This window comes from Lissotriton helveticus, chromosome 7 (genome assembly GCF_964261635.1).
Source record: "Lissotriton helveticus chromosome 7, aLisHel1.1, whole genome shotgun sequence".
Classification (NCBI taxonomy): Eukaryota; Metazoa; Chordata; class Amphibia; order Caudata; family Salamandridae; genus Lissotriton; species Lissotriton helveticus.
Genome location: NC_136068.1, coordinates 938,049,047 through 938,061,138, shown reverse-complemented (window position 1 = coordinate 938,061,138; position 12,092 = coordinate 938,049,047). Strand labels below are relative to the sequence as shown.

Below are 12,092 nucleotides of genomic sequence, written 5' to 3'. Positions count from 1 at the left end.
CGCAAAGGAATGTGTGGAATTCCTCTCACCAAGGCCCTTCTTCTTCTTCTTCTTTTTTTTCTTATAACATTAGGATCTCTTAACTCCTCCCCCAGGGGGAGGAGTCCGATCCCTAAAAATGGCGGTGACCATATGAAAAGGGGGCACGTTCCTACAGTACTGTTAATGTCTACCGTGTTGCACCTTCCTCCCACATCAAAATGGCTCTCAGAGGAGCACCTGAGCCATTGAGAGGGTGCCGGTCTTGAAAATAGGGGCAGGTTCTCTCCCTTGCTATTTCCATGTGGTGAAGAAGGAAGGAGGGCTTCGGCCTTTCTTGGATCTTCACCCTCTGTGTGCCTTCTCATGGACTGGCAAGTTCAAAATGCTCACACTGGCCCAGGTTCTGTATGCCCTGGATCCAGGTAACTGGATGGTGGCCATATTTTCAAATGCGTGTCCTGCAGTCCCACAGGAGTTACCTTTGGTTCAAGGTAAGCCAGGCACATTACCAGTTTGATGTGCTCCCTTCTGACCTTGCCAGTACCCTTTGGTTGTTCATGAAAGTGATGGCTGTGTTTGGTTTCTGCCCATCTTCGGAGGTTGGGGATACCAGTCTTCCCCTGCTGCTTGTTGAAGGTTGTTAATGCTGGGCTTCTCACAATCAGTAGTATGCCACTTCCAGACAATGGTTTTAAGAAAAAGGAGTTGCAGATTTGCAAAGGTCTCTATGCCTTTTTACAGAGACATAGACAGAGAACAGAACCCATAGTGATTGTGTGTACATGCATGTGATGAACCACACTGCATGATACTCAGTGCAAATACAAGGAGAAGTCTGTATTGGAATGGAGAGAGCCTTTTATTTTCCTTCTTGGGTTTTATAAAACACCAATTTTTTAATCTATCTTAGTGGCAACTCTTTCAAGCTTTTTGCCACATACTTTGCAGTAAATGTGAAAGCAAATCGAAGTTCATTGTCTACAAATGCACATGCAGTTAATGCTTATTAACCTCCAGTGTACGCTGTCATAATTTTTCACATTCTCACTCATATTGGAAGCCCTCACATTGCTAACATTGTACCAAGCCTGAGGAGACTCTTGACAGTATATCAAAAGTGTTCCTTGTTTCTCATAGGTACTGTGTGCAGGTGTGTCTGGTCCCAATGTGCTGAAGACAGTGATGCAGTTCTTCTTTGATGCAGAGTCAGCAAGCGTGACTGATTTACTGGAATCTGAAGTATCTCCTTTGCCTAACTTGGATCCATGGTCGCCTTCCGATGGCAATTCACGAGTCTTCTTTGGTAAGCATTGACCCACTAATCCATGTTCCACTTTACTCCCAAGGACATTACATTCAGCTAAACATAAGGCATGCATATGTGACTACTATCTAACTAGTTAGGAAAGACCTTCAAGTGTTACCTGTGATTTCAGGTAGGCCACAAACTCTTTAAATTCTCTATGCTCCTCTATGGCCTAACCAGTGCATTTTGGGTGTTCACCAAGGTAATGATGGGATTGCCAGCCCATCTGTAGAGGTTTAGAATACCAGTCTTCCCATACATCGATGAAAAGCTACTGAAGACAGACTTGCCTCAAACAATCGTACCTATTGACATTGTTAGGTTTTCCAAACGATGGCCGACCTGTTGACATTGTTGGGTTTTTCCAACAACATGCCTAGTCACGCCTGACTCCTTCAAAATGGCTCCCCGTCATGGGAGCCATCCTGGATATGTTGCTCTTACAATCCATTCCTCTACCTCAACGAGTCCAATATATTCGGCTATGATCCCAATGTGTCAACCCTTGACCTGGATCTCAGTGAGAGCATGTCTGAGGTTTCTGATCCTCTTGGCCTCCTGCATTTTGCTTGTGGATCATGCCAGGTGGCACCTGAGGGCTCTGCAGTGGGATATAAAGTCTTGGTGGACCCAGCACTAAGACAGGTGTCGAAGGATACTGTAAAAGATCTGCTGTGGTGGCTGATCAACCGCGATTGGATCAGCGGCAAACCCTTTTTCCCTATCCCACCCAGAGCTAACAGTCATGACAGATATATTGTTGCTTGGTTAGGAAGTTCACCTAGGAAAGGTGGAGCTCAGAGGTCTCTGGTCTCCGGTGGAAGCTTGCCTTCAAATCAATTTATTGGACTTGTGGGTGATTCGATTGGTACCAAAGGTATTCCAATTATCAAGGAGGAGCAGGTACAAACTCTCGGACAACACGGCCTCCATGATGTATTGCACAGAAATAGAGGATTGGGGTTGAGGTTTCTGTGCCAGGAAGTCTTGCATCTCTGGAAGTAGCTGAACATGTAGGGCGTCTCCGTGACCACCTAGCACCTGGCAGGATCTTTAAACACTGGAGAAGATGAACTCAGACAATGTTATGTATCGATTCACGAATGGCAGTTACACAGAGAGGTGGTGGTGTGTTCGAGTTCCCAGGGCAGTCCTACTTCAAATACGCCTTCCTTCAACATTGGGACTCCCCCTGTATGCCATCTCCTGCCAAGAGTAGTGAAGAATATTAAAAGAGACCAGGCCCAAGTCATCCTAACGGCTCCGGACTGGTCAAGAAGAGTGTCTTCTGACCATGAGCATTTGTCCTTCTATCTGGCTGCCCCTTAGGGAGGATCTCTTGTCACAGCAGCAAGGGCGAGTCTTTCACCTGGGCTTGCACAACTTACACCGCCATGTATGGACACAGAGCGGAGACATATGATAGCTTTGATATTGCCCCTAAAGTGCTTGGTGTCGTCTTGACTGCCAGACTTCCAATCCGCAAAATCTGTCTATGCAGGACTCTTGGAGAAGTTAGTTGCTTGGTGTTCCTCCCGGCACATCCAATCACAGAATGCACAGTTATCGTATGTTCTCCAGTTTTGTTAAACAGAGGGGGGATGGAAGCACACGGCCTCACATCACAGCACAGTTTGCCCCTTAGCATTATGGTAGTATTCTCAGCAACCCCTGATGTAATTTGTTTTTTTATCTCTACTAAAGAAGGATAAAATCCAGAAACACATGTGTCTAGAGATTTACAACACTGTCTGCGCCAACTCTGGTGAATGCGCCAACTCTGGTGAAAAACTACAGCTAATATTCAAGTAAGCGCAAACATTGTGCTACATTTACCATAATGCTAAGGGGGAACTATGCTGTGATGTGAAGCAGTCTCCTCCCGTCCCCCATCTGTTTCCCAGCTTTGTTTGTCCTTTCAGAGCAAGGCCTTGCTATGGCAACAGTTATAGGTTACCTTTCGGATCTTTTGGCTTTCCTAAATTTACCTGATCAGCCATCCCTTTTCGAGTTACCTGTTGTGATGCTTTTTCTGAAGGGCTGCTTTGGAAGAACAATGGTTCAGGGTAGGCCTTAAGAGGTCCTTAGCGAGGAATAGAACAGAGAGCGAGTGCTTAATAAGTCGCTGGGGAGCAGAGGTAGTAGGTATTGGTAGGAGTTTTTTATTTTACTCTCTTTTCTTAAGGGTATACATAAATAATTATACTGTATTGCAGGTGCTCAAGTGAATAGTACGGTGCAGGACGTGACATAAGTGATCAAAGTGAACGAACTGTCACACAACAACAACAAGGATAAAAACACAACAATTATATACAAATAGAACGGGTGAAATTCCTTGGGTGGGTCGACGGCGTTTCGATCTATATTAATCTAGATCATCATCAGGACAGATGAGCCTCCTGAAACTTGCCGGTGCTCTTTAAGGCAAGGATGATTCGTTGGCAATACAGTAGATGTTGCTGTACTCAATTTGAATTGTTTACTTAGTGAAAGCATGGGTCTTCCACTGAAGGGAACAAGTAGCGCTCGGTCACATCTACTTTGCCGAGGGTCCTACTTGAATTTGAGGGGTTTAACTGTGAGAACCCGAAGTTAGTAGAAGGGGTTCGCTTAGCAAGGTCGCTTTTGCAGTGCAGCAGTCTTGGCGCCTGTAATTAATCGGGCGTCACGTCGTGGCAGTAGAAGGGAGTCCAGGTATCTCTTCCGCGATAGCTATCAGGCACCAGGCGCCAAGACTGCTGCACTGCAAAAGCGACCTTGCTAAGCGAACCCCTTCTACTAACTTCGGGTTCTCACAGTTAAACCCCTCAAATTCAAGTAGGACCCTCGGCAAAGTAGATGTGACCGAGCGCTACTTGTTCCCTTCAGTGGAAGACCCATGCTTTCACTAAGTAAACAATTCAAATTGAGTACAGCAACATCTACTGTATTGCCAACTAATCATCCTTGCCTTAAAGAGCACCGGCAAGTTTCAGGAGGCTCATCTGTCCTGATGATGATCTAGATTAATATAGATCGAAACGCCGTCGACCCACCCAAGGAATTTCACCCGTTCTATTTGTATATAATTGTTGTGTTTTTATCCTTGTTGTTGTTGTGTGACAGTTCGTTCACTTAGATCACTTATGTCACGTCCTGCACCGTACTATTCACTTGAGCACCTGCAATACAGTATAATTATTTATGTATACCCTTAAGAAAAGAGAGTAAAATAAAAAACTCCTACCAATACCTACTACCTCTGCTCCCCAGCGACTTATTAAGCACTCGCTCTCTGTTCTATTCCTCGCTAAGGACCTCTTAAGGCCTACCCTGAACCATTGTTCTTCCAAAGCATCTCGTTACCCCAGGTTCTACTGTATGGGGTTCCCTTGTTTTTAACAAACACGCTTTTTCTGAAGGGGCTCAGCCACATGTTTTTGCCAACACCATTTGTGATGCCACAGAGGAATTAAATTTGGACTTAATTGCCTCCTGTGCACTCCTTTCAAACCCATGCACAGTTGTCCCCTTCGCCTCCTCACTATAGAGACTTCATTTCTCATCGCCATAACATCAGCCATGCGAGTGAGTGCACTTCACTCCTTGTCAGTGGTTCCACCTTGTACCTCTTTCTACCCAGACACATTAGTCCTCAGGGCAAAAGCTGCATTCCTACCCAAGGTACTCACTCCAGTACATATTGGGAAATCCATCATCTTGCCAGCCTTCTATGCACTTCCTCATCTCTCCAAGGAGAAAGAACGGCTCCACCACCTTGACTCCAAGAGGGTGCTTAGCTTCTATGTAGACCAAACCAGAGATTATGGAGTGGATGAGCGACTTTTCGTTGATTTCTCTGCGGCTAAGAAAGGCAAAGCGGTGCAAAACAGGACCATCTATAAATTAATTGTGTTATGCAACAAGATCTGCTACAGTCTGCTCAAGAAACTGCACCCAGAAGGCTTGCACACTCACTCCACCAGAGTGAAGGCTGCTACCATTGTGCTGGCACACAAGGTGCAGTTCTCCAGATTTGCCAGTCTACGTCATGAGTGTCTATCCACATGTTTACAAAGCACTACTGTCTGTTCAGCCAGGACTAGTGGGACACGCTCTTTACCCAATCTGTCCTATAGGATTTCGTGGTGTGAGCTATTGTACAAACCCACCAGCAGCTGAGGTGTACTGCTTTGGTATCTATTCACAAGATTAGGAATCTGCACTTAGAAGCCCCCATCAGAAGAGCAAGTTACTTACCTTCGGTAACTCTATCTAAATGCAGATTCCCCACCAACCCGCTCTCCTCCCCGTTCTGTGTAGCGGACTTGCACTGTACATTAATAAGATGCTTAATCCTTTGAGGGTGTGGACAGATATTAGAAAGAAACTGACGTAAGTGCACAGAGCCAGCACATAAGTCATTTGCGGAGATAGATGGATCTGATGAAGAGCTGCACGGCGCCACCTGTCAATGTGTGAGGGAATTGCTGAAAAGTTTCTGGATCCAGTCTGACATCTGAAGAAATTAACAAGCTGATGATTCTCTAGTTAGATAGAGTTTCTATAGGAAAAGGTGTTACCTAAGGTAAAACAACTTGCTTGTCATGCTTGAATAATCATTTGTCAAATTATCTGCAATGATTTTAAATCTGAATTGCGTGTGGGAAAATTGTCTATCAGGTCACTGGTTTAGCTATACCAGGGGCCTGTGTTAACTATAAAGCACATTTTCATCAGAGAATCTTAATAGATAATCATAAGCACTTAATAGTCCTGCTCACGTCTGCCAAAATCATATTTGTTATAGTATCTTGCCGTATTTTGAAAGGCCAGAAGGTACATGTGACAAAAATGTCAAATTTAGTAGCATACAGACCGGTTATATTGCCAATACCATGAATTTACTCTTAAATATGGAAGAAAATACTGGTAGTCTTAAAAAGTAGCTAAAAAGAAATAAAGTGACATTTTGAAAACATCCTTCACAGCCCCTTTTTATTCTTTTTTAAAGTGAATAACGGGGAAGGAAAGTGCACTGTAACTGTATAGGCTACAGCCTTGCTAGAAAGAGAATAGAACACTGCGCCTTTAGGGCTCCTTTGGCCTCCAGTGTCCCTTCATGCCCTGCAGGTGGCAGTTAAGTCAGTTCTTTTGTCTGTCTCTTGCTGAGAGGAACCCTGGGGCACAAAGGTCTGCCTTTTTAATGTTTTTAATTCACTTCAAAATCATTTTTAAAGTGGTGCACTCGACCGCAAGTGCGGAGAGTATTTTTAAAGAATTTCGCCAGGAAATAATTTAATTTTTTTGCAAAATGCCATCTCTTTGTGGGTAGTGCCCAAAATGTGGCAAACAAATTGTGAAAAACATACCTGTACAGTATCTGCGTCCTTTGCTTGACAGATAGTCATGACCCCGATACATGTTGTCACTTCAACATTCTCTCCATGCGCACCGTGAGAGAGTATGAGAATATTTACCTGCATGGCCAAGAGCAGCACCAAAAAAATAAGTTTGTCTGGCTGGAGAGACATCTGAGGGGTTCGGGGAGACGTCTCTCTCTGCCATTCCCCCTATCGCCCTCTTTCAGGACACTGGTAGGGGAAGATCGAAAAAAGAGAAGACATGGTGAGACACAACATCCTCATTTGATGATGAGGACATCGACATCAAGAAGAGATACAGCACCTACTTGTTCACCGTCGAGGGCTAGGTTCAACATCAAGGACACACACTACATCAAGCTGGAGGCCATCCTTGTCGAGACAAACATCTTCTGCGGAGAAGTAGATTGATAAGTGACTTTTGCGAATGAAAGCACATAGACTCCCCTCATAATCTGATTCTAAGTACTCTTGAGTGCTCTCTTTCTAGACCAGCTTCTCCAGTCATCATACAGAATTCTCCTTCTCTACAGCATGTAATGCCACCTGGACAACCTCTTCAGGCAGCTGCGGAGTCTGCTCCTCCTCCGCAACAAGTGATAATTCCAACGATCATTCCAGCGGTAGGTAATTCCATCAGCTATGCCTTCTCAACCACTTCAGTCACCTTCATCAGTGGCCCCTTTACCCATGCACCCTAGGTCTAGATCCCAACAAACTAAGGTTCGCAATTGGTCTAGGTCAAAGTCTCACTGCCATTTATACCAGTCAGGGCCACCTAGATGGTCTTTTTCAGGAAGATGTGATACTCCGTCCCAAACGAAGTCTTCAAAATCCAACCACAAGATCTTGTCTTTTGACCCCTATTCTCCAACACTGACAGACTCTCCTCCAGTGAGGATATCTCCTGTAGATGAAATTAGCCCTTTTCGAGTGATTCTCATAAGAGGTGCCAAAACAAATCAATTTTCCTCTATTGGATACTGTAGACTTCACATCTGTCATATTTGAGACATTGTACCATGGGTCCTTCTCAAGACCATTGCTTCCTCTGGTCCCATTTCTCATAGAACTGGTCATAGATTAGTTTCTGAAACTGGCCTCTGTCACGGCGTTTCCATCTCGCCTTCAAAAGAAAGACAGACCTCCTGACTAGGATCCCTTATTCCTCAATGCAGATCCTACACTTGATTGTATGAATGTATCAGCTTTTAGGAAGCTACACGCCACAGTTCCTTATTCTACTGTTCTTCCTGACAAAGAGACTTATAAATTGGATTCCATGTTCAGGAAAGTATGCAGCACTTTTGCTGTCACCATGAAGTCAGCAAGAGCTCTTCTTGGAAGATTTGACTGGTCACTCTGCGACTCACAACAACAGTTCATAGAGGATCAGCCCAGAGACCGATACGAGCCTGAAAGCATCTAACGTATCCTGTGGTCAGTGTTTACTATTTGTGGATTTCAGTGGCATTTTCTCATTGTTTTCCAAACCTTTTGCAATCTATGCTCATTAGTGTTTATTAGACTGGCTAACTCCCAAAATAGACGAAAACTGCGTTTTACTGTGTTTACAAAATAGCTTTATTTTGTTTGTTGCTTTTTGCTGTGGTTGCTGTGATTGTTATAAAACACGTATTTAATTTAAAGGGGAGGTAATGTTGGGTATATAGTTACATCCCGTTGATATTGGGTCCAGGGGACTTATGTTAGACTGTATTAAGCATAAAAAGTTTGTGTATTGCACTCTCGCACACATCTCATTATCCTCTCACATGTCTCATTACTTCTCACGCTCACTCTGCCAGGGTTAACAAAGTAATACAAAAAATGAATAGTGCTATATTTAAAAAAACAAATTCCAGGACACAAGTGAGGGTCATTCAGCTACTCCTTACTGAATAATATGATATTGTATGGGTGGTCAACCCTGCCAATAGCATATTACTTTGCTAAACCCTTACATTTTAAATTATGCCAGATTCATTTATAGTCCTGCATTCTGAGGCACTTGAAAGTTGATACTTTAGCCATGCTCGCCAATGCTTTTCTACAATATTTGCTTAACTCAGTTATGGTGGTGCTGCTGTTGTGTGGACATACATAACTGCTAAGAGTCCCTGTGGCAAATGTCTCACTTTACTGGTCCTGATATTTTAACAGACATCACGTGGAAAGTTGTGTTGTGTTTTCACCACTATCCCATGCACATGGTGACAGCACTCTATTCACAGGTACCTGCCACTACACCTTGCATTGAATAATAAAAGTGTGGGGCATTTGACGGTTGATTTGCTATCAATACTGACTTGGTAGACAAATGAACTTTGTGTGTCTGTGGGCAAACGTGATAGTACATGTTGGCCAAAATTCATATAAGCCAGTAATTTAATCAATTAGTGAAATAATTCAATGCTGCCAAAAGACCAAATATGATTTTGATATACCCTAATTCTCTACAGTGTATACAGTAATTAGACCATACCTAAACATGTTTTTGAACCCTGCACCTTTAATTCCAGTGCACAAAATAATATTTTAGTAGCATCTATAAATAGTAATAATACTAAAAATAAATAGTTTAGTTTGAAGTTGTGCAGGTGATTGGCAGTGTCCAAATGCTTACACTGAGTGTTGTTTCCCTTTCAATGGGGTTTTAATAGTGATTGTAGGTTTAAACTTAAAACAGGATAGCCTAATGGTATTCAACAAGGTCATCAATGCCTCAGTGGAGGCATCCTTCCTAGCAGTTAATGGATACTGCCATGGGTTTGCTTTGTGTCACTCATTCTAGCTCTGACTTACAGGACTGAAACCTAAAGAGCAGTACAGGGTTTTAAATAGTTTTGTTTTTAGGGACTACATTGTTTGAATTTCAGGCTGACAATGAGATGTATGTCATGCGTAGGATGAGGTGTTGCTTATGAAAACAGAGCTTGACATTCTGTGTGTGGTCAGATTGGAGAAGGAGAAGAAATATAAGAGACATTTCTATTGACCCTGCAAATGTCAATATTCCCCTCAGAGGGTTAAAACCCCTCAAGGGCAGCAACATAGGCATCAGAAACATCAGTGAAAAGGCAGAAGAGTTCAGCAGAAACAAGTTTCAGCCACCAAGCTCTCATCCGTTACCCACTCTGCTAGGGTGAAACATAACATCTTACATGGAAGAGTGGGGACAAAACTGTGTCACATGGGGTCTCAGTGTTGTATACAATGGATGCTGTCTCAGATTCAATTGTCCTCCACCAGTAATTCCACCAAAAACACCATCCCCATTTTTATCAGAAACGAATACAACAGAAAGTCCCCATCCCCTTACGAAAACAAGTGATGGAAAAGGCCCCAGCTCCTCAGAAAGGAATTGGAATTTACTCCTGTTACTTTCTTGTGGAGAAGAAAGGACCACAAATGATTTCAGACCCATTCTAGATCAGAAGGAAGCGATGAATAAGTGTATTTTAATAGTTTATTACTTAAAACCTTAAACATATACAAAATGTACATCTAACATATTTAAAGATAAAAATCCGAAGTGAGAATTGCATTACATTTCCAGTTAAGAAAAACAATCTGGGTATAAAAACCAACAATACATTTAATGATATAACCACATTCTCCCTAAACAAGGTTAGAAGAGGCCTATTTAGGTAATACCCATAAAGTGCATGGTACTTGGCAATGGCCGTCTGGAATATATCCCCCAAGATATTAATCAAGCTGTGGGACATTTTCGATCTTAGCGTGCGCACCTTAAACATCCAGCCATGGCCTATTTAAAGCAAGGTCACCACTATACATATCGTTTCAGGTGTATTTATACAACAACCAATACATTTCATGGTTAAAACCACATTAACCCTAAAGCTAGAGGGAGCCTATGTAGGTAATACCCATAAAGTGAAAGCATAAAAGTGGGTTTTCAAAGAAAACTTTAGAATGTTGACTCTGCATCAGATCTACCCTCAGCTTCATCAAGGGGAATGGCTAGGCCCACCAGATCTGCAAGATGCCTATTTTCATATTCTGATAGCCACGAAACATTGAATATTCCTGCGGTTCATGGTAGGAAGCAACCACTACAAATGCAAAGTCTTTCCTTTCAGTACGAAGTCTGCACCTCGGACCTTGTCCAAATGCATAGCGGTCATTGCCACTCACCTCAGCAAGTTGAAGAAGTTTTTCTACCCATATCTAGACAATTGGCTGATGAAGGTGTTGCCCAATCAACAATTTTGCCAACATTATCAGATTGCTGTTGTCACTCTCAATCAATTGGGATTGCACGTAAATCAAGAAAAATCCATCTCCATCCCAGTACAATCCGTACATCACTTGTTAGCAGTTTTTGTTACAGTACACACAAAAGTGTATCTATTGGAAGGGACACTTGGATTCACACCCAACACCGACATCAGGAACCTCAGAATAATCACTGACAGCAAACTGGACATGACTGCACAAGTCCTCGTCATCAGTGCATCCTGCTTCCACACCCTGAAGATGCTGAGGAAAATCTTAAAATGGCTCACAAACAACATTAGAAAAACTGTCACTCATATCATAGACACCAGCAAGTTGGACTATGGGAACACCCTCTATGCCGGGATCACCAAGCATCTTACTATAAGACTAAAAACCATCCAGAACTCAACAGCCGGACTAATCCTTACCATCCCACACAGAACTCTCATTAAGCCACACCTCAGGGAAGTTCCACTGGCTACTGATACACAAATGCTGTCATTTCAAATTTCTCACTCACACTTACAAGGAACCACAGAACTAAGTCCCCACCTACCTGAACAGTTGCATCTCCTTCCACCAACCACTCATAAATCTCTGCTCCGCAGTACTCCTACTAAAACACATCCGCATGCACTTAGAACCAAATAAGGAGGACGGGTGTTCCCTTACATTACTCCTAAAGCGTGGAACTGCCACCCACTCAACATCAGATCCTCCTCGTCTCTTCTTGAATTCCACTGAAAGGTGAAGATCTTTCTTTTCAATTAACCAACCTACCATTGGCAGGGCTAGGTACCCACACCTGCTGTGTGCCAGGATACGCTTGCGGGTGATAGTGTGATTTTGACAGACGATGAGGGAAAATGTATTATTTATTTATCTTTCCCTTGCCATCGTTTGTCAAAATATCCCCACCAATCTTACCTGCATGGGCCACGGCTGTGGCAAGCTCCCATTAAATAAATCATCTCCTGGAAACGCCTACATTGTGTCAACATATGGTTAGGCGAGAGTTAATCCAACAATCGCATTAAATTTTATGGCTCCTCGTTTTTACCTGCAAAATGAATTTATCAATGTTATTGAAGCACCGAACATATTCATCTTAAGTGCCTGTGAGTTTCTTGATCTTGAGGCTTCCCTGAAATTAGTTTGTAATAGGACTACCTAGCCATGTAGTTTGTGGTTTT

General features: G+C 43.0%; 1 protein-coding gene across 10 annotated transcripts in view; it reads left to right on the top strand.

Moving 5' to 3' along the window:
* Positions 1-12,092, top strand: part of ARAP3 (ArfGAP with RhoGAP domain, ankyrin repeat and PH domain 3) — a 680,145-nt gene that overhangs the window by 286,825 nt on the left and 381,228 nt on the right. For all 10 annotated transcript variants that reach the window (XM_078653517.1, XM_078653514.1, XM_078653516.1 and 7 more), the window contains one exon: positions 1,120-1,285. In XM_078653517.1, coding sequence (XP_078509643.1) covers positions 1,120-1,285 — 166 coding nt within the window. The remainder of the gene's footprint in view (positions 1-1,119; positions 1,286-12,092) is intronic.